Here is a 20,646-nt window from a genome sequence, read left to right on the forward strand (position 1 = left end):
GCGAAGTGTTGCATTTACAAAGAGACCGTATCTAGCGTCTCCGTGAGAATGACCTCATGATCCGGGGGTGGGAGTCACCGCTCATGGACTTTATCACAACTAGACAACTTGACGAGAAAACTGACAAATCAAACATACTATGGATGCATTATTCAACTAAGTAGTAGATGTACGAGCAACTTGGGTCGTATTTGACGCACTTCTTCCCACGCGACAGACACATCATCATGCGTCTTCATGGTGGACGGCGCCCTCTCCACGCTTCAACTCGGCAATGCCTCCCGTGCGACGTACCTCTGCCACCCTCTCCTCAAAAGTCTGCCCAGCATTAGTACTTCGCCATGCTGGTATGTTCTGATCAAACAAAACATCAATTTCTTCAAGTGACTTCTGTGCTGTTTCGGGGTACATGAAGAATGCGTGCACTGTCATGACGATGCAAAAGGTACCAAAAATCATGTAAGACTTCCACTGAATGTTGGTGAATGCAGGAGGAACAAAGAAAGCCAACGCAAGGTTGAATCTGTTGCGGCACTTAGTCACGTATTGCCGGAGAAGGCGCATTATGGAACTTACATCCAATTCCCGGCGGCGGACAGCCCGACGCCTTTGGCTCGGTATTTGAGAGGAAATACCTCGGAGCAGTAGATCCAGGCAACTGGTGCCCAGGTCAAGCCATCTGATAATGTCAGATCAGCATATAGAAATGGACCGATACGGGGGGGTGAGGTTACATACAGACGCCAACAAAGATGTATGCCAAGGCGATGACCGACTTGGCTGGCGATCCGGAAATAGACCATTTTAATATGTCGTTTCCTATTCCATGTGTAAGTCACAGCCAGACATTGCGACTGCTTCACGACTCACCGTTCACACTATCAACATGATGTCCGTAGACAGCCATGACACCACCGGTCGTGAAGTGAAGGATTCCGCAAATAATGGCGCCGCTGATAAGCAACGGCCGGCGACCTAAGCGATCAATGACTGGCAAGATTGCGCCCGTGGTGGCTAGGAAAATAGCATATTGAATAATAGATGATGTAAGGGCCACATTGCCATGCTGATACCTTGTCAGTAAACTCGACCTCAACGTGAAATGAGACGGAAACGATGATACACACCAGACCACTCATTTCAAAAATGTAAACCAAGTAGTACAGCATAATGTTCCCTCCCAGGAGCTGCTGCCAAATCTGAACACTAACACCCACAAGAGTGCGCTTCCAAATGCCAGGCGCAAATAAGCCAAGATAGCCAATGTGGCTGGATTCGGCCGCAATTCGAACCGCCTCTCGCACTTCTTCCAACTCGGCGATAACCGTTGGGTTACTCATATCTCCTGAGGCATGTAGATTCGCCAAGATCTCATGCGCCTCTTCCCATTTGTCCTTGGAAGCTAACCATCTTGGTGATTCGGGGAAGAAGAACAGAGCAATGAAGAGGATCAGACCAGGCACCGCCTGGACGCCCCATGCTATGCGGAAGGCGGATGAAGTCTTGATGCTGATGGAGCAGCCGTAAGAAATGAGATACATGATGAGAATGCCTGTCTCATGGTCAGCATCTTGCAATAGAAGACTCCAGCTAGGCCCTACCCCATTCAATAGCCCACTGCTGGATTCCGACGATTCTGCCTCTGATACGAGACGGCGCCAGCTCGGCCAAGTACACCAGGACCTGCGAGCTGGTAATACCAATAGCAAAGCCGCTCACTACTCTACCCACGATCAAATGGCCGACATTCTGCGCGGAACACTGCAAAGCCGCGCCAACGATCCAAACGACAGACGCGACTTTCAAGGCTCCTCGACGTCCGAGCCAGTCGGCAAAAAGTCCGGCAAGCAAGGCGCCCACGAAAGAACCCGCTGACATGGAAGCGGTGATGCCTCCCTGTTCAGTCGATCCGGGATGGCCAAAGTATTCGAGGTATTGGTCTGAGCCGATCCATGCGCTCATGGAGCTGATGTCGAAGCCGAAGAGCATGCCTCCTATGGTGCCGAAGGCGGCAAGCACTGCATTGTGTCGTGTGAGTATCTATTATTGAGATATATTGATGGCTGCTTACCGTATATGTTCCATATTTTGTACATGTTGGCGGATATGAGATGGCGTTGGACCCAGCAAGCAATGAGCTCTGATGCACCAACAAACTCTTCTTACAAAAGGAATAAGGGAAACGTTGAAAGATATTTATCACTTCTATTTCCTATATGATTCAATGCCTACGCCATTGTTTTGCCGTCATCCGTGCGATCTTCATCTGCACTCTCGGCAGAAGTGTCCTTGTAAGTGGCATCACGCACCAGAAGCGCACGTATCAGCGTCCAGAAAAGTCTCCTTAAAACCGGCGGGAAATATTTCAGTGGCCAATTTGGAACCCCCTACCAGTAAATGGAGATCGATCCAAGGCCGTTTCCCCAGGAGCGGCAACAAAACTGGGGAAATACGTCTTGTAGCCACAGGTTTCGGGGATCGGGGAAGCCTGCCCCGAAAGATGAAGAATGAGCGGAACAAGCGCACCAGTTGTGTGTAATGAGATGGCGATTATTTTTCTGGGTCGATGGAACTGGTATCACTTTTCTGATGTATGCTGTATAGGTAGAAGATGTAGTGTTTTTAATCTAGGGGATGGCTCTGTTCATCAATATTCTACCGCTTAGAGGGGACACCTAATGATGTCACATTGAAGATGTGCATGATCACATTTCGGTGAGGGTTAGAGCTGGTCTACTTCATCACAAGACGCCTGCAACCATCATGAAAAGAAAATTGCAGTCTCTTATTGAACATAAATTATAAAAGTCTTCAAAAGAAGGTCCATCTTCCCGCTGGATAGCTTGACAGAATCAACAATCTTCGTGCTCAAATTTGGAGCTCCCCTCCTGAGAGTTGTAATTATCTATCCTATTTAAGGTTGCATATGGCATTGAGAACACCCCTTCGCGAGGTTGCTCACAGCTGCTGGCTCACGTAGAGCCTTCTTCTACATTCAAGTGAGCATACGTCTCCACAAGGTTTCTCAAAATATGAGAATCCATATCCTCCTTCTTTCTAACCACACTAACAGGCCAGTGGCTTCGCACAGCTTGTGCCATTTCCCGTCTCTCGTCCTCTTCGTCTTCATCTAGCCGCATTGTGTTTTTCAGCAGAGCAAGCTCCTCAGCCCGCATTCGACCCCGAATAACACGAAACAGCGCCTCAGCTAAATAATGATTGCGACGCTGATGATACAATCCCTTTGCGATCAAGATTAGGGTGGATCGCAGGAGCTCGAGCCTGGGTCCGGAGGTCTGCTCGTCAATGGCATCGATGCATTCGTATCCTGCGAGCATGAGAGGTATGACTATGAAAAGATCCATAGCTTCGAATCCGTGGCGTAGATAATACAGTCGGACGAGGGTCTGGAGATGCTTCATGGCGTCCGCGACGATTTGGGTTGGCGTTGGTTCCCGCTCTGTTTTCACGTCAAGCAGAGGTTCATAAATTGTAAGTATCAGGTGATGATAATACATGCTGCAATGCATGAGTATTAGATACGCCAGGAACAGGAATTTACCATGGTTGATAGAATTTTCAGGTGATTGGGCTGCTTACTGAAGTTGTAGGTGTCCTGGTAGTACAATCGTCTTTGGCTGAAGAGGTGCTGGTAATCCATCGTACCAACATCTCAACTCCGATCGGAATTCATTGGCAGCATCAAGATTTACTTGTGAGCCTTCCGAGAAGGCTGCTTGGCAATACTTATTCATGGTAATTCGAAACTGGCTTCTTGCCTTGAACACTTGGCCAAAAGAAGACGACGAGAGTCTTTCAGACAATGGATACATAACCCACACCTCACCGTAAAAGCCTATATCTTCAGACGGATCTGGAAGAGGCCAAGATGGAGGCGTTTTGAGCAACGGAGGGAACAGAAATGAGAAGCCGACAAGTCTGGAACAAATCAGCAGAGGCAGACGAAGATGAACCAACGGGAACTTACGTTTCCCAGTTAAATAGCGCCCAGGCTGTAAAAGCCCTACCATGCCGTAGTCGAGGATCTTGTACCTCCACCTTATTGTCGAAGAGCCTAATTTGAAGAGCCAAATCGATGGCTTGGACTCTGTACGCTTGTCCAATCTCGTCTAAGCCGCATAAGTTATGGAAGACATTGAAGAGCACACCAGCTTGTATTGTGGTGATGCGCGCTTCTTTAGCTTCCAACTCCCATAGACGTTTGGCCTCCGCAAGAAAGCGGTAGACAAGGGTATCGGGATTCCAATACTCTGCTCGATTAACGAATCGGGGGTAGCAGACCTAAAGGCATGGTTACATTAGCCTCGCAATGTGCAGGGGGGTTAGGAAATGGCGTACGCAAGCATAGGCGAGCATAACGTTGACGAGCAGCGAAGAGCAAAAGTCTTGCTGCCCTGATGCCATGTCTTCCAGGAACAAATCTTTCTGGAATGCTGCCGTGAAGTGGTATTCGCAGCGGAAGAATACACTAAGTAGCTCTCTCATGAGAACATCATCGTTGCAGACAGCGGTCCACGACGACAATCTCGCGTCGGATAGTCGAGATTCAATAACTTGAGCTGCGTGAAATGGTTTTAGATAAGGGCTCTGGTATTCCCTGCTTCCCAAATTGGATGACGTGGAAGGGCTTATTTGGGGTGAGCGACTCGTGGACTGGTCTGTCCCGTACAGGGACGTGGCCTCGAAAATTAGCGATTGCAGGTATGGATTCCCCCGGATGTATTCCTCTGGCATCTCTGATTTGTACGGGAACTCATATCGAAACCGAGTCTCTGGCGACACAGCCATCTGTAGCAAGACATCCCCAGCCTTCACATGGTTGAGAATTGTTGCCACATCCGTTCCGTCTCTGATCTTTGTCAAAACGGCCTGAGCCTCGGTGTCTGGTAGATGTCTCAAAAGTTCAAACAGTTCCTCATGCGCGGATGCTCGGATTTGCAAAGTGTTATAACTTCGCTTGATGGCCTGTGAGTGCCTCTCTCCTGGGTTCGTGGTATACTGGCAAGGAACGCATCGCCTGACGCAGCGTCGACAAGCTGGGCGATCTCCAGAGCACTTTGGAATGCGTCAGCTTTGAAAGGAAGCAAATGGCCCTGAAGATTGTTTACATACTTTGGTTTTCTGCCTGCGACATTCTTTGCAAGCTGCTACCGCCTGACCCGTCCTGTTGTTCCTCGGGGGCGGCAGTACTGTTTCTCTCAGCTTTGGGCCGAGTGCAGGTTGTAGAGGGCGCAAGATCCGCTGCTTCGTTACTGGAGCCGTATCGGGAGCTGGCATTCTATGAGGTCTTCCAGGTTGGTATTGAAATGGTATAAAACAGTTATAGTTGATGCTGTTTTATTGATGAAGCTTTTGGTGTTGCTGCGCTAAGGCGATGTGGGGAACTGTTGGTTCCATGTTCCATGTCGATGCCGCCTCCAACATTCAATGTTGAAGCGTCATGGTGACATCTGGCAATTGATCGGATGGCGGAGGAAAGTGCGACAGGTTCTAATTGGCCGGACTTGCCCATCGTCCAATTGAATTGGGGGATCTGGCCTTGCCACTATTCAGAAGGTGCAGTCGTGCCTGCACTTGCCACACAATTGCAAATTGACGTGATTGGACTCAGGCGCCATTTGATATTTCAGTAGTGCACACACCTGCATGTGTGCGTCCAGTCCAGCAGGGCACCAGTTGACCGTTTTCACTGCCGACTTGATACCAGACCCTTACCAGTGCAGTAACTTGACTAATCAGTAAAATTTTCGATTCATGGGACATCTCACGAAAAACAAGATGGAAACAGTCGATTTCTTTATCGCCAGATGCCCCTGATATCAACACTCTAAGCCGCCCTCACCATTCTCCTTCGCTGATACAATTCCTCAATATGATACTGGTAATCCCTCTCTATCTCTTTCCTCAGAAGAGTCATCTTTGCCGTACGCTTGAACGGCAACGCTGCGTCTGCTAGCATAACCGTTTCTCTAGGAATCCGAATCTCGTCATCGTCTCTTTTGTTGACACTCTCAACTGCAAGCTGATAGATCTTATCGATGAAACCCTCCGGATCACCAATGCAGCCATGGTTCTTGGGCTCAATGATAATGTATGGCACCTCACGCCCTTCACCACCGACAAAAACGCCCCCAACGTTAGCATGCATTGCGATATTATCCTCAATATGTGTCGCGTGGAACTTGGCCAGCCATGACAGCTTCACCAAGTCATCTCTGCGTCCACAAGAGATCCAACGCCTGGTGCCGTTTTCCGTGGTCACCGGAGAATAAAGTTCAGCCGTATCAATGGATTCGAGGTGCGGGAAGGAATAAAAGCCACATTGGAAAAGTTTATGCTGCGGCGTGCGATCAATATGCAGCTCATATTGGTCGCCTTGGACTCGCTCAAACCGGCACCCCATCTCTGGGACGAAATCAAACGTCTTCCACATGCTCGCCTCCTCGGGCTCGAATGAAAGACAGGCTCCCCGCTCGGTTGATCCGATTACAGGGAACAGGTGAGTATGCTTTGCGAGGTCATCGCCCACCGCATGATTCAATCCGGCACCAACATAGGTTATAAAGTCGAGATTTTTCAGAAATGATCGTGCTCTCTCATCATTATAAAACTCCTCTATCAGGGACGGAGGTGAGGCGATACTGTTGGCGCCCGTGTTTTGACAGATTTGCATAATCAGTTGCGGGTCGAAAGGAGCTGTCATGTCCGGGGGCAGCATTACCGTTGTCAACCCGAAGTAGGCAGAAGCAGCGAGGCTAAATGCTAACCCGGCCAGCCATTGTGGTGCGCATACATTTACTGTCAGGGCGTTGACCATGTGTCGATATGTAATTTGTCGAGAGTGCCTCGCCATGATGGTATTCCAACTATCCCAAACCGAGAGGTATCCGTTGCGGAGATAGATTGGTTTTGGGACACCTGAGGTAAAAAATGTTAGGAAACGTGGAACTAACATCTGGATCTTGTTGAAGCATACCTGTTGTGCCAGAAGTGTGGATAATGCAAACAATGTCGTCTCTGGATTGCTCCCACGATTCCTCGTAGGGGTAGGGAGGGGTGTCATCGCTCCTCAGAAAATAATCCAATTCTGGAACGAGCACACTTTGCTGCTTTTCAACCGCACTAGGTACTCCATGGGTATAGAGCCAAGCAGTGCATTGGATTTCTTCAAGGATCGTAGCCAGCCCTTCAGGGGTGATTCGCCCATCTGGGATAAAGAGCTATTCCGAGCCCAATTAACATTTACACCACAATAAATCGTGAAGAAGTACTCACCGTGCGACCTGACTTGGCTGCTGCTGCTATCAGAATGTAGTATCGCGCATCATTGGCCCCGGAATATGCTATCGTCTGCCGACCCGAGCCCACCCTGGGAATTGTCTCATCTAGCCATTGTGCGGCTCTATTTATAGCATTGGCAAACTGTTTCCACGTAATAGTCTTGTATATTCCTTCCCTGACCTGTGCCGTCGACTCTGCATATAAAAGGTATGGGCTATCTGGAGCAGTCCTGGCTTTGTCGTCGATGACGTTGGCTAATAGTCTCGGGGCTTGCACCATTTTGAACGATTAGAGAATACGGCTTTCAAATGTGAGCGCAAAAGACGTGTTAGATAGGTCGTCCTACGTCTCAATCACTACACTGAAAAACTCTATGGAAGACAGAAAAACGCCTTTTGGACACTGGTGAAATTTATAGAAAACAAAATTGGCGAACCCCCCTCATGCAAACCCGGGCATAATCAGTGATCCCGGATATTATTTCCGGCAATGTCGGCACAACGAAATCCTAGAACTGGTTTATGGCTGTCCTAGCTATGAAGGAATCAGTCAGCATGCCCCAAAACTTGATGAGGCTATTTCCATGACATCGCCCTGAAGGTGGGTCTTACAATAACCCATCCTATAGGCATTGTGTGTAAGCAAGATGGTGGATAAAGACGTTGAACCGGTCAGCGAGAGTGGAATCCCACGTAAGCATGCTTATCTTTGGACTCATAAGTTGGAAATGGGCGTGGCGGTTCTATCACATGTTTTCTGCTGATAGAGGTGGTGGGTTATGTGCCTTTGAAAAGCTCGGTGTCGCCCGCAAGTTTGTCGAGGATTGGGGACTGTACGTGCATGTGAACTGTTGGCGGTGGCATCATCGGAAGGCTATACGCTGTAACGAAGCTCCTACAGGCTTGCTATTTAAACTTGAGATATACCCTGATTTAGCTGATCATGCGAGATAATTGAGAATATGGCTGTCGAATCCTGATACTGACGAGTATGATTACGGGCGTCGAAAATATCTCATATTTCAATGTTATCATGTTGGTCGCCACACGCTCCCCGCTCAGCCCTACAGCTCAGTTCCGGGTCATGTTTCTTAACTACCGACATGGAGCGATCAACACTGGTCTGGTCGCATTTCGCGTCAAATCTAGCCTAGCCCATGGTGCTGATGGCTTGTTCTCTCTTACAGCCATGTGGTCCTGCCTGTGTCCCTGGGTAAAATGTTGGCGAGTACACTTTTGCAGCTCCCTACGCATGTGCCCAGATGATGCAAGTGAGCGGAATAGGCCCCGTGGATCTGGCTCGGGCGTGACCATCAATCGTGTTAGTTCCCTAGGCAATTGAGTTGGTATTGGATAGATGGCGCTCGTTTTCACCTGTATATGTCGAAATCAGGCCGGCTGCTCCTTGGCTAGTGAAGTGCCATACAGGAGCCTATGTCTTCAATGTTGCTTCTACGCTTCAGTTAACTCCAGAAATCGGTGTTGGAAGCAATCATCGTTCTAGCCGCTCCTCGGCTATTCGACGCCAACACTCAAGACCGTTGCACGGATAAATGCAACTAGACGGGCGGGCGGGAACGTGTGAGAAAGATTGCCCATCCCGAACAATAAGAATGAGTCTGGTTGAATCTGGTGCTGTCACTTGGTGGATATTTCAGTCATGTCCAGTCTACCGTAAGATTTGTACAGGGGCAACACTAGCCATTGGTTCTGAAAATGAAGACCAGTTTTGCCCGCCGAATCACATTGGATTTTTTTGATGACAGCGTTCTTGCGATACGAATGACTAATAAGTGCTGTCATATCCATTGCTTGTGTGGCGCAAGTGGCACAGGATTGATCATCCATTTTCCTCTGTCTTTACTCTTGGAAGTAGTTCGATCAAAGCGGCAGTCCATGTTCTACCACCCACGTGAAATTTCGCCAGCCTTGCAATAGTTTTTAGTATTTTATAGCCCGTTGTGCGTTTCCACGCGCCTTATTATACCCTTGAGAGTTCGCTGCCCGCCCTCAGCGGCACGTCACTAACACTAAAAAAGACAGATGCCATAAGCACCTTACCCTACGGGCTTGGCTTTCTGGGTAAACATAATTGAGTACAACAACCCAATGACATGAAAAAGAAGCTCGGGCGTGTTTGGTCGGGATTTTGGACATTATGTAATGTCACGACCGGAGAGGCTTGTCCCTCGAGTGCCAATTGTTTGGCCGTAACTGCCTTGGGCGCAATTGACACAGTACACAGCAGATATACCATTGTAGACTGAGATCGAGAACACACATGCTTCATTTGAAACCTCAATGACGGGAGGACTGACGGAATTCGATTCTGTACAAGACTCACCAAGCGTAGTCCCAACAGGCAATACATGCGAGCAAGAAGTCTGTCCCGTCGTCGATTGTCGGGAGGAGCAACCACTCCGGCGGTGGGTGTGGTTTGACAAAATTTGGAGGCAGCTCAGCTTGCCCGCGCATAAAATCCATTCAATGTTACGATACGCATCAATACGCTCCTCCATGAGAGCCCCCCGCCTGATTGGGTCAACGTCGTCTGTGTCCCATTCGGGCGATATTGACAATATTTGATATCCAATCTTCCTCCAGAGCCTTTGGACAAGCCACGTCAGCATCTTATGACTGTGCAGTTTTGAAGGCGCCGCACTGCAGTAACACTTCGGCCACTCCAACTAGTTGAGACCAATGTGACTAATTCTAGGAGCAAACATGTGTCTATGCCACCCGACTCAAGTTTGAAGTTTTTGGCAAATGACCTGGTGTCCGAATAGCAGCCCAGGCAGTCCCACAAAGCAGCAAAACAACTCCAAAAAAGCGGCCAACTGAATGTATGTTTGTCACTGGATTGCATAACACAAGAAAGTCAAAGGTTGGCATTCTACTCAGACTGCCTGACGAAGAGACGTCGACGCATATGATGCCAGCAAAGCCTTGCTAGGCATGGCTGCAGCACTCTGAAACGAAAAGCATACCCAAAACACAAACCCTCACACAAAAAGCCGCAATCCGAACCGGCACAAAAGATCGTCCGCGATTTGTAACCCCAAGATCAATATGCAGCGGGTCATTCCAAGACAAAAACAACCTTAATCTATACGTGCGAGAACGAGACAAGGCACCTCGAACAACAGTGGAGGCTTAGCCCGCAGTTACGTGGAACGATTGAAGGAGATTGGCGAGAACGTCATGGACAACGAAATGCCCACCAGAAGGAGGCTTGGTGGCTGCGCCCTTGACCCAGCATCAATTTTCGCCCAACGCGCTGCGTATCCATCGCATGGCTGCGCAAACGGGAAGCCGTAGGGCTGGGGGGAAGATGAAGGATTTCGATCGGAAAGGACCCGCCCTGTCAAACGATATCGAGACGTAAGCTGACGACTACATTTTCCGGCATTCGCCCAAGATGGATGGCAATTTGTCCAACAGCCTGGGCATGGCTGTCAAGTGGAAACTTCAATGTTGTCAACAGCCGCCTGGCCCCATCCTTCCCGCTGAAAGGCAGCCACTCAGGTGTCGTTGCTGGCGCACTATCCCCTATTCTGATAGTTAAGCGAAAGCGAAGACACCTAGACCATTACCGCTTTGGGGGGGTTGATTCGAATGGCGGTGCCAAGACGCTGGGATTGCTTGTGCGAGGCGGATTACACTGGTTCCATAAGCGAAAGCGAGTGTTGGTGAGATGTTTTGATAGCGTTTCGATGGATGATGACGAGGCTATGTTTGGTGATGGGTTTGACTTGGCGGTGTTTAACTGTCATGTATATATTCAAGATCCTTTTCCCATGACGATGCCACAGGTGGAAAGGTAAGTACAGAACAAACAGCCTCAAAGAGACAGCAATCCTGTCCTACATCTCTTCTTCTCGAATCACAGCTCCACCAAAGTTTCAACATGGCGTCCGGACTCCCAGACAACCGCATCAGCTTCGGCCCCGACGCCAACTGCACACTCTCAACATGTCCGATCGAGGCGAGTGTGTACGGATACCGACCTTCGATCCCCGCAAATTCAATCTTTCTCGCGCTGTTCTCCCTCGCCATTATAGTTCATGTCGCGCTCGGCATTCGCTGAGAAGCTGGGGCTTCATGGCCTTTATGATCTTTGGGTGTCTGGTTGAGATTGTCGGGTACGCGGCGCGTATTCTGCTATACAAGAACCCGTTCGATTTCCTCGCCTTTTTGATTCAGATTATTTTCATCACCACGGGACCCGTATTTTACACGGCGGCAATCTATGTAACGCTGTCCAAAACGTGAGTGTCTGTCTCTGTCGCAATGCATCAGAGGAAGCAGCTAACCCGTTTGCGCAGCATCAACCACCTCGCTCCGCAACTCTCACGCTTCAACCCCAAATTCTTCTACTGGATCTTCATCCCGGCAGATCTGGTATGCCTCGCTCTCCAGGCTGCGGGTGGCGCTCTGTCCACCCAGACGAGCGGGTCGAGTAACACTGGCGTCGACATCACCATGGCGGGCTTGGTGCTGCAGGTGGTCGTCATTTCCATCTTCATCGCTGCTTTTGCAGACTACATGATTCGATATATCCGCGATCCTGTGACGCAGGCCTTGACGTCGAGAGTCAGATTGTTCTTGTCATTCTTGGCTGTGGCGGTTGTTTTGATTCTCGGACGATCCATCTACAGAGCATACGAGCTGAGCAAGGGCTATCGGGACTCGGATCTCATCACCGATGAGGGCCTGTTTATTGGTCTGGAAGGAGTGTATGTTGCATCATGAGGACTTATTGGGAGAGCTGCAGCTAACTTCGTTACAGGCTTATTGTTATCGCCGCATTTTCACTATGCATCGGCCACCCCGGCTTGTTGCTTAGCCCCAAGTCAAATGTACCACGGTCGACGTCGACATCTGATGTCGAAAAATGAGACACTGCAATGATGGTGTCCCACATATATGTTTGAGTAATAGAAAAGTTGGACATTCGCGTCCTTAATACTCGCAATTTTCTTTGTATATAGATGCGCACGAGAATACCATAGATAAACATGACTCACTTCAAAGTTAATCGTTGTCAATAATAATGTCATTGAATGTCATTTCATAACTGTCTATATATACACTCTAGGCACCAACATGCTTCTCACTGTCCTTAAACTCAGGCAACTTGAACAACCTCCGCGCATTATCCCTCCCAATCTTAGCCTTGTCCACCAAATTGATCGGCACACCATCATACCAATCACACGCATCGGCAAAGCACTCAAACGGGTAGTCAATAGAGAACAAGATGCGGTCCGCACCAACCTCCGCCATGCAAAACTGCAGCGTCGTCGTGGAAAAGTGCCCACTGGTGGTGATCCAGATATTCTGCTGGAAGTACTCCCTGATGGTCTTCTTGCAGTCCAGGCCAAGCGGCTTCTTGACGTCCTCGAACCAGTGGTTGATGCGCCACATGTCAAAGGGAATGTGCTCGCCCAAGTGGCCCAGGACGACCTGCAGCTTGGGGTGGCGGTCGAAGACGCCGTTGGTCACCATGCCGAGGACGTGGAGGGAGACGCCTTGGGCGAAGCTGAGGGGAGGGCCGATAAGCCACTTGCGCTTGGCCCAGAGCTTGTCGTATTGCGTGCCCGTGGGGTTGCGCGGGTGTAGGTAGAAGGGGACGTCGAGCTCCGTGACGGTTGACCAGAAGACGTCCCACTCGGGGCCGTCGTAGAAGACCATGTCGTCGCCGTCGGCTCCGGCTCGTTGGGTGTCGTTGACGAGGGCGCCCTTGAAGCCGTATTTGGTGACGCAGCGCTTCAGTTCGTCGGCTGCTTCTTGTGGGTTGTGCATGGAGAGAGTGCTGGTGATTTGTTAGTTTGACACTTTCTGCTTAGAGAGTGTTTCAATTCGAATTGAAAAGGTGAGGAGACGCGTACGCAAAAGCACCAAACCGATCGGGGTGGCTCTTGATAGCTCCGGCAACGTAGTCATTAATCTCTACAGCCATATCCTGCGCTTCCTTGGGGTCCCAGATATCCTGGACGCCAGGGGCAGTATATGAAAGAATAGTGTAGCCAACGCCGTGCTTGTCCATGTACTTGATACGGATATCAGTAATGTCCGTCATCTCAGCGGCATGCTGGTCTGGGTTGACGGCAAACAGCGACGCCCACCATCTGGTTTTCTCGTGAAGACGAGGCAGGGCGAAAGCCTCCTCGAGAGCAACTTTTCCGTGCATGTTCACTGTGAATGAGATGTACAGGGGGTAAAATGACAATCACCAAGCAATTGATCTCTGCAAATATTTAAAAAGAGAAAATGTACGCGGCTGAGCTGCTTGGCCAGAGGGGCGGGAATCTTTATAGCTGGCTGCTTACTTTTCTCGGTCTTTGACAGCGCCGATGCCGACGCCGAGCTGCCAGACGGACTAGAATGGTAATATTCAAGACATTGCCGTCTGCAGCAAGGCTGTAACGGGCTCAATATCAGTCTGCTCACACGGGCCTTCAATGGCTGACAGCTCGAGTGCCATGTTTGTGGACCGGATGTTTGATGGAGGGGTGTGAAGCAGGCCGTGAATCGAGGGGCATCGAGGGGTAGCTCCAAGATTGTCGTACAGTATCCGCCGTTGAATGCGGGGCATTTTGTAGGGGAAGCCGCGTGGGAAATACAGTGCTAACTCTCCCAAGTTGCACGGCTGGAGCTATCTGCCGCCCCCCACGGGTGGACAAAGTTCAATGCCTGGCTGGGAAGGGGTTGCCAGGCCAGAGACCGCTTGAGCCTTGAATTTGAACCCTCGCCTGCCGTCGCACCTGAGTGCTTCAAATATTGACCACCGATCAAGTTGGAGCAGCGCACAATGCGACGGACAAACGCGGTTCTCTCCAAGTGGCAGGAACCATTCATGCGAGTTGCATCGCGCACCCAAGTTAGCCGCGATTAAAGATGAAACTATGGAACCGGAAATAAGCATTACAAAGCATTTTAATGAGTTGTTGAAATACTTCCGATAATATGCTCATAAACTGAATGTCCGAGAATGCCCTTACATCTGTCATCGGGACTTTGCTCAACATGTGGATACTCCAGGCACGACTCAATCCGTCAACGTAGTCGAGGCTTTGTCAACTCCCGGCCAGCAAATTCAGTCTTATCAAATTGCCTGTGATACAGACACATTGCATCACAGATTGAGTGACTCGGTGCTCACTCAGGCATTACTTAATTCTCTTTACTCTGTGTCACTACGAACAATACTGTTCATCATGGCCCACTCATACAAGGCCGCATATCCTAGTGACGCCGCAGTCTCCCCGGAAATTGTCCAATTCTTCGAGGACTTTTACCGCGTATCGGACATCCCGGGAGAGCATGAACAATATGTAGACCTATTCACACCAGAGGCAACATTTATTCTGGCTTCAAAAAAGTCACAGGGGAACGATGGTATGTTGCGCACTACACGTCTCAACTCCGACTACAGCTAATTTGAGATTAGAAATCACGACGACGAGAATCGGCATGTGGTCTGTAGTAGCATCTCGAAAACACACCATCTACAAGGTGTTTCCGTACTCCAACACATCTAGTGAATTCATGCTGTATGGATCCGTCGCCCTTGGGCTGCGTAATGGCACCAACATTGACGTGGATTGGGCGGCGAGAGCAGATGTTGTCAAGTCTGCTGATGGCAAGTGGAGGATGAAGTTTTATCAAGTTTATATGGTGAGTGCTCGCGTCTGGACTAAACTGAACTTGTAAAAGTCTGCTTGTTGCTAACTGTTGGGTCAGGACACTGGTGCGATTACGGCACATCTTAAATAATAGATGATGATTAACACTTTCGCATAGAAAATACCATGGTATCACTTTAAATCTATTCTAGTGCTCAAAGTGTATGTTATGCTCCGCTCATAGTGACGCGGATCCCATCAACGAATGCGCTCACCAAGGATTCCACATCCTCAGCTGCTTCAATACAATGCCAATGCCCGACTTCCGCCAGTATCTCAATTCTCTTGAAACCAGCCTCTACTCCCCAGCTAGAAAAGAGTCAGCACATATGACAACTCGTAGTCTTCAACGGAAAAGAGTCATGTGCATACCTGTTCAAAATCTCTTGCGACCCCGTAAGCGGCGCCGTTTTATCATGCGAACCGGCAATAATAAGCAGAGGACACTTGATATCTTCATACCGCGGTCGTTTGGCGTTGGAGATCGTTCGACACAGCGACTTGTATCCTTCAGCTGTTTGAGCTAACAGGAGGGCTCGAATAAAAGCCTGCTGCGTAGTCGTTGCCTTGGGACCTGTGGCTGCAAATGGAACGACCTTGGCCACGCCCTCCATGCCCTCTGTGTAGAAATCGTGAGATATATCGTCTTGGCTCAACTGAGCATTATTTAGACTTACCATTCTCGACAAGCTTGATCCGAGCATCAAACACCCCTGCTAGCGCGGGCGACGGATACACAGGCCCAATGAGAACAACTCCCAAGAGACCTAGATGAAGAGCAATCTCGCTGGCTACTATGGCCCCCATTGAGTGCCCGATGACAATTATTCGTTTGGCATCGAGCTCAAGGGCTGCGATGAGAGCTACAGCAGCACCGCATAGTGCTTCGCCATCGCTGTCTCTGCCTCTGTATGTTGACAAGGCACTGCCTATGAATTCGTCAATTTATGCCTCTGTTCATAGAATTTACATCACAATTAGTTCTACAAACCTGGTGTATCAAATGCCAAACATGGAAAGCCCTTCTGCACTAATCCCGGAATAATTGGTGCATAGAATGAATTGCTCGACCCCAACCCATGAATGAAAAGTAAAATTGGCCCATCGCCAGCCGGATTCCAGCTGTAATACAGCTCTTGGTCGTCAATTTGAATCGTAGGCATATTCACATGTAGTTGTCTTACAGTGCAGCTCGATTCAACGCGGCGCACAAAGAACTTTGAGCCGAAGCAAAGCACCGGACGTCAAAACGACGTCAGCCACCCAACACACCAAACCTCACACAATATCCCCACGTTGTCGCATCCCAGAGCGAGTGTGTGTGAGTGTGTTATCCGATCAAACTCAATGTGGAGCCGTCGGAAGAAACGCAACTCCATCGGAACTTTGCAGACCGCGGAGCACTTTACACCACAAAACACTAGCAAGCCCGTTCGTTGTGCCATATCCCGCCGTGGCCTTGTTAAAAAAAGACCCGAGTAAATATTTATCAAGCTCGGGTATCCGGATTCACACGAGATAGGCCAATGCGTTGATGTGCAATTTCTTGGTCATCGTTTTCAGCACTTGAGCACCAGACACAAGACCCGAACAATTCGGAACTCAGTATTCACCAGTCATGGGCTCCGAACACGCCTCATACAGCTCTATAGCTGAGAGTTCTAGTATTTTGGACTTTTTACTTCCGCTGCTGGATGAGACTTCGCTGCCCGCTCATGCGAGAAATAAGCGTCAAAATGTGCAATTCACAGGCACGAGGGACAGACCGTACTTTCCAATTCCCTTTAAAGAAACAGAATTAACAGCTGCCTTGAAAGCTGTTGAGGGATGTGTCGCATCTGCACTTGCGGATGAGAAACTCGGCAAGGCGGCAGAGGATCGAAAGATCAGAGTGGATCAGGAAAAGACAACGGCATTTTTGTTCCAGGCGTATTTGGCGAGAGTTGGGGGCTTGGGGAAGCTGGATAAAAATGTGCGATCCTTGTTGAAAGGTGAGATTGTGTGATGAGGTGATGCTGGGTGTAAGTGAGTGGATGCTAATTGATGCTAGACACCGACTTGTTGCAAGCGCAGTCGAATGCGTATCGGCGCATGTCTGCGAATTTGTATGAGACTGCTGAGACGGGAGAGTATTACCACATTCATGGATCATTAGAGGCTTCGACGACATTGAAGATGATTGGGTTGGAGTCACATCGACCGGATCTGGAAACGCACCAGGATATTGTGGATGCGATCGAGCCTGCGGTGAGGAAGTTTACGGTTGAGCAGTTGGAGAAGATGAATGCTCAGCATCGACAAGCTGGTGTAAAGGCATTTAAACATGAAGAGTTTCTCCGGACTCCGCACGTAGGCTGTACCCTTGGATTTTGAATGTCCATTATACTGATGATTTACAGGGTAAAGAGAATTGGTCATTGCCTCCTTGGGCCGTGGAAAATCTCGAGTCTAGCACACCAAAGTGTCCTCTACCAGAAAATGGTGACAAGAGAATACTGTCGGGTATCAAGGTCTTGGACCTGTGCCGCATCATTGCCGGTCCAACAATCACACGGATCCTGGGCGAGTATGGTGCCGACGTGCTCAAGGTGACGAGTCCAAACTTGAGTGATGTGCCGTTTTTCCAGGTCGATGGGAACATGGGCAAGCGCACTACTGATCTTGATCTCAAAACTACCGAGGGGCGACGAATATTCGAGACGTTGCTCCAGGATGTGGATATCGTGGTTGATGGATATCGGCCAGGTGCCTTGGAGAAGTTAGGCTATGGACCTCGCGCGATGGCGGAATTAGCCGCCAAGAGAGGTAAAGGTATTGTATACGTCAACGAAAACTGCTTCGGATACAAGGGCGAATGGGCAGGTCGTCCTGGCTGGCAGCAAATCGCCGACTGTGTAAGTCCACAACGCAGAGCCTCCGGCAAGTTGACAACTCTAACACAGCACAGGTCACAGGTGTAGCATGGGAACAAGGACGCTTCATGGGCCTCAACGAACCCGTTGTCCCTCCATTCCCAATCTCTGACTATGGAACCGGCTGCATTGGTGCTATTGCTGCTTTGACAGGTCTCTATCATCGCGCAACAAAGGGTGGATCATGGCACGCCACGGCTTCTCTCCTACACTACGATCTTCTTCTATTCAAGGTTGGCCTGTTGCCAGTGGAGGTTCAAGAGGAACTTCGGAGACAGGCTGGTCCAGAGTTTCTCTCCCTAAGTCACGCCCATAGCGTGGATCAGATTTCTGGCACGGCACTTAGACGAATGCGACAGCTGTTTCCTGACTTTGTCGACCATCCGAAGTATTTGGATCACTGGCACTCAGAGGGGTACAAGGCAAATGTTTCTGCGGTTCTGCCGGTTGTGGAGATTGAGGATTTGGAGATAAGCTTTAGTAGGGCTAGTAGACCGAATGGGAGTAATGAGGCGAGCTGGGATGCTGGAAAGGAAGAGGATCGTAGGTTAGTGTAGTATAGGTGCTTGTGTGAGTGTTGGTATAAGAGAGCTGCGTCGTTTAGAGATTGCATGGATGAGAATGACCCACGCCGAAACTTGCAATGACAGTACATGTGTGCTTAAGCTGATGTCCACTCGTTCTCGGTGCGACGACACCTTGCGTCTGGTGTAGTAAGCACCAGTTGACATTTGGTAAATGCCGTGGCCATACGTCATCACTGATAATGGAATCCTGATTCAACGCCTTGGTGATAGTTGACTTTGTAGAACATCCTATAATTCTCATGTCTCTAATTAGGGTAGTTGGAATAACATCTTAGTTATCTGGCGTACCAACATAAGAACCACTTCAAACAGCACTCATCGATTTACACAAACAGCAATCATCCTGTGCATGTGAGCAGCGAGTACGGCCAGTGCCCACCATGAAGAGCGGCTAACGCACCTCATCGCATCCGATAGTTTCGGAACATGTCAAGTCTGGTCAGGTCTGGCCCAGCTCACATGGCGCCACACGCCTGCAACTCTGCGGGGTCTCCATCAAATCACACGGAACGAAAACGACAGAAAACATGGAGAACATGAGGGGCCAAGAAAGACCAAAAATGTCTGGTCTGGTCAAGTCAGTAATACCGACGGAGGCCACGGCGGCGTCCCAAGTTCCGCGCCAGCGACCTGCATGGAGGTATTGGACCCTTCAATGTCCTAAGAAACGACCTGACCCCAAAGCTCCGGTTGAATAATGGATGACCAACATACCAAGTGGTCCGATGCCATCAGCTCATTACTTCCGAGTAGCATTGTGACACCAGCTTTAAAAGGGTCCCCGCAAACCGGTTGATAAATATTCAATTTCCCCTCTATCCCTTGATTATAATTACCTTGCATTGTATTGGCCAAGAGCATTCTGTAACAACACTTGACTCTTATTCTTTCAACATTTCCACCACCTCAGTATTACCACAAGACCACAACAACATGGGCTCCAATCAGCAGAGCAGTGCTGGCCTCGGCCAGGAATTCACCCAAAATGTCATCGACTCCATGGGTGCTAATACCAACCCTCGCCTCCGAGAGGTCATGTCCGCTCTCATCAAGCATGTTCACGATTTTGCAAGGGAGGTGCAACTCACTACGGATGAGTGGATGGCAGGCGTGCAGATGATTAATGAGTGCGGCAAGATGAGCAATGACAAGAGAAATGAGGGACAGTTGCTTTGCGATGTCATCGGCTTGGAATCGTAAGTGTTTGACACTGTGAACAAGGCAAAAACGAAATCTTATGAGACAAACTTGTAGGCTTGTGGACGACATTACTTTCAGTGCTGCCACCAAGAGCACAAACGGACTCACTGCCTCTGCTATTCTTGGACCATTCTGGAGACAAGATACTCCCCACAGAGAGAATGGCACCACCATCACCTTCGACACACCTTCAGATGGACAGGTTGTCTATATGCACGGCAAGGTGACTGATGTTGAGACCGGAAAGCCCCTTCAAAATGCTACAGTCGACGTCTGGCAAGCATCTACCAACGGTAAGTTGGTTTATCTCTCAATCTTCGGGATGTTTACTAACATGTGCAGGTCTCTATGAGCAACAAGATCCCAATCAAAAGGAACATAACCTGCGTGGCGTCTTCCACACTGATGCCGAGGGCAATTACTCCTTCTACTGCCTGCGACCGACTCCCTACCCTGTCCCCCAGGACGGTCCTGCAGGTAAACTGTTGGAGATGATGGATCGTCATGTTTTCCGTCCTGCTCACATTCACCTCATGGTAAGTAAACTAGGCTTCAGCTTGTACAGCTAGGAACTAAAAGCTAACGTGTAAATAGGTTCAACACGAGGGACACAAGTCCCTGACTACTCAGATTTTCGACAAGGACTGCAAGTACCTGGGCAATGACTCGGTGTTTGCCGTCAAGGACGAGCTCAGTGTGGAGTTTGTGCCGAGAAAGGGTGATCCCCAGGCTCCTCTGGAGTTGGAGTACAATGTCACGCTTGCTAAGAGTTCTTAAGGTGGTTGTTGAAGGGAGGAGGTTGAAATTGGGCAGATTGTACTTTAGCGATGAATTGATAATGTTTGTATACGACCCAATCGGCTCACAGAGTCCACGCCCTGTTAGATTTTGTGACATATTGTGCGGCGGTGAAGGAAACAGCTGCGTGGTGTATCTAAATTTACTTATAGAGTATGGA

General features: G+C 49.3%; 9 protein-coding genes across 9 annotated transcripts; 4 read left to right on the forward strand and 5 right to left on the reverse strand.

Moving 5' to 3' along the window:
- Positions 1 to 225: 225 nt before the first annotated feature.
- On the reverse strand, positions 226 to 2,096 carry VFPPC_07683 (sugar transporter; the record flags this gene model as incomplete). Its single annotated transcript, XM_018286502.1, has 7 exons — positions 226 to 523; positions 577 to 679; positions 739 to 819; positions 871 to 1,066; positions 1,128 to 1,552; positions 1,602 to 2,018; positions 2,072 to 2,096. The coding sequence occupies 7 exons, from the start codon at positions 2,094 to 2,096 to the stop codon at positions 226 to 228; spliced, it is 1,545 nt and encodes a 514-aa protein (XP_018143164.1).
- Positions 2,097 to 2,972: 876 nt separating this feature from the next.
- VFPPC_07684 (C6 transcription factor) lies at positions 2,973 to 5,298 on the reverse strand (the record flags this gene model as incomplete). Its single annotated transcript, XM_018286503.1, has 5 exons — positions 2,973 to 3,519; positions 3,601 to 3,939; positions 3,989 to 4,302; positions 4,360 to 5,076; positions 5,134 to 5,298. 5 exons carry the CDS (start codon positions 5,296 to 5,298, stop codon positions 2,973 to 2,975), a joined length of 2,082 nt encoding a protein of 693 aa, XP_018143165.1.
- Positions 5,299 to 5,848: 550 nt separating this feature from the next.
- VFPPC_07685 (NRPS-like enzyme) lies at positions 5,849 to 7,581 on the reverse strand (the record flags this gene model as incomplete). The annotated part of the gene is made up of 3 exons (XM_018286504.1): positions 5,849 to 7,058; positions 7,120 to 7,228; positions 7,302 to 7,581. The coding sequence occupies 3 exons, from the start codon at positions 7,579 to 7,581 to the stop codon at positions 5,849 to 5,851; spliced, it is 1,599 nt and encodes a 532-aa protein (XP_018143166.1).
- Positions 7,582 to 11,273: 3,692 nt separating this feature from the next.
- On the forward strand, positions 11,274 to 12,199 carry VFPPC_17876 (RTA-like protein; the record flags this gene model as incomplete). Its single annotated transcript, XM_022429550.1, has 3 exons — positions 11,274 to 11,569; positions 11,627 to 12,037; positions 12,091 to 12,199. 3 exons carry the CDS (start codon positions 11,274 to 11,276, stop codon positions 12,197 to 12,199), a joined length of 816 nt encoding a protein of 271 aa, XP_022285396.1.
- Positions 12,200 to 12,395: 196 nt separating this feature from the next.
- VFPPC_14285 (amidohydrolase family protein) lies at positions 12,396 to 13,494 on the reverse strand (the record flags this gene model as incomplete). The annotated part of the gene is made up of 2 exons (XM_018292054.1): positions 12,396 to 13,116; positions 13,193 to 13,494. 2 exons carry the CDS (start codon positions 13,492 to 13,494, stop codon positions 12,396 to 12,398), a joined length of 1,023 nt encoding a protein of 340 aa, XP_018143169.1.
- Positions 13,495 to 14,521: 1,027 nt separating this feature from the next.
- On the forward strand, positions 14,522 to 15,080 carry VFPPC_15983 (fungal specific transcription factor; the record flags this gene model as incomplete). Its single annotated transcript, XM_018293736.1, has 3 exons — positions 14,522 to 14,702; positions 14,755 to 14,981; positions 15,048 to 15,080. 3 exons carry the CDS (start codon positions 14,522 to 14,524, stop codon positions 15,078 to 15,080), a joined length of 441 nt encoding a protein of 146 aa, XP_018143170.1.
- Positions 15,081 to 15,156: 76 nt separating this feature from the next.
- On the reverse strand, positions 15,157 to 16,152 carry VFPPC_07689 (alpha/beta hydrolase fold family protein; the record flags this gene model as incomplete). The annotated part of the gene is made up of 4 exons (XM_018286507.1): positions 15,157 to 15,298; positions 15,362 to 15,608; positions 15,667 to 15,918; positions 15,981 to 16,152. 4 exons carry the CDS (start codon positions 16,150 to 16,152, stop codon positions 15,157 to 15,159), a joined length of 813 nt encoding a protein of 270 aa, XP_018143171.1.
- A 455-nt stretch (positions 16,153 to 16,607) lies between these two features.
- Positions 16,608 to 18,746, forward strand: VFPPC_07690 (CAIB/BAIF family enzyme; the record flags this gene model as incomplete). Its single annotated transcript, XM_022428578.1, has 5 exons — positions 16,608 to 16,980; positions 17,040 to 17,338; positions 17,389 to 17,883; positions 17,937 to 18,444; positions 18,742 to 18,746. 5 exons carry the CDS (start codon positions 16,608 to 16,610, stop codon positions 18,744 to 18,746), a joined length of 1,680 nt encoding a protein of 559 aa, XP_022284369.1.
- Positions 18,747 to 19,421: 675 nt separating this feature from the next.
- Positions 19,422 to 20,465, forward strand: VFPPC_07691 (catechol dioxygenase; the record flags this gene model as incomplete). Its single annotated transcript, XM_018286509.1, has 4 exons — positions 19,422 to 19,684; positions 19,743 to 19,981; positions 20,031 to 20,224; positions 20,283 to 20,465. The coding sequence occupies 4 exons, from the start codon at positions 19,422 to 19,424 to the stop codon at positions 20,463 to 20,465; spliced, it is 879 nt and encodes a 292-aa protein (XP_018143173.1).
- Positions 20,466 to 20,646: the final 181 nt, after the last annotated feature.

This window comes from Pochonia chlamydosporia, chromosome 4 (assembly GCF_001653235.2).
Source record: "Pochonia chlamydosporia 170 chromosome 4, whole genome shotgun sequence".
Taxonomy (NCBI): Eukaryota; Fungi; Ascomycota; class Sordariomycetes; order Hypocreales; family Clavicipitaceae; genus Pochonia; species Pochonia chlamydosporia.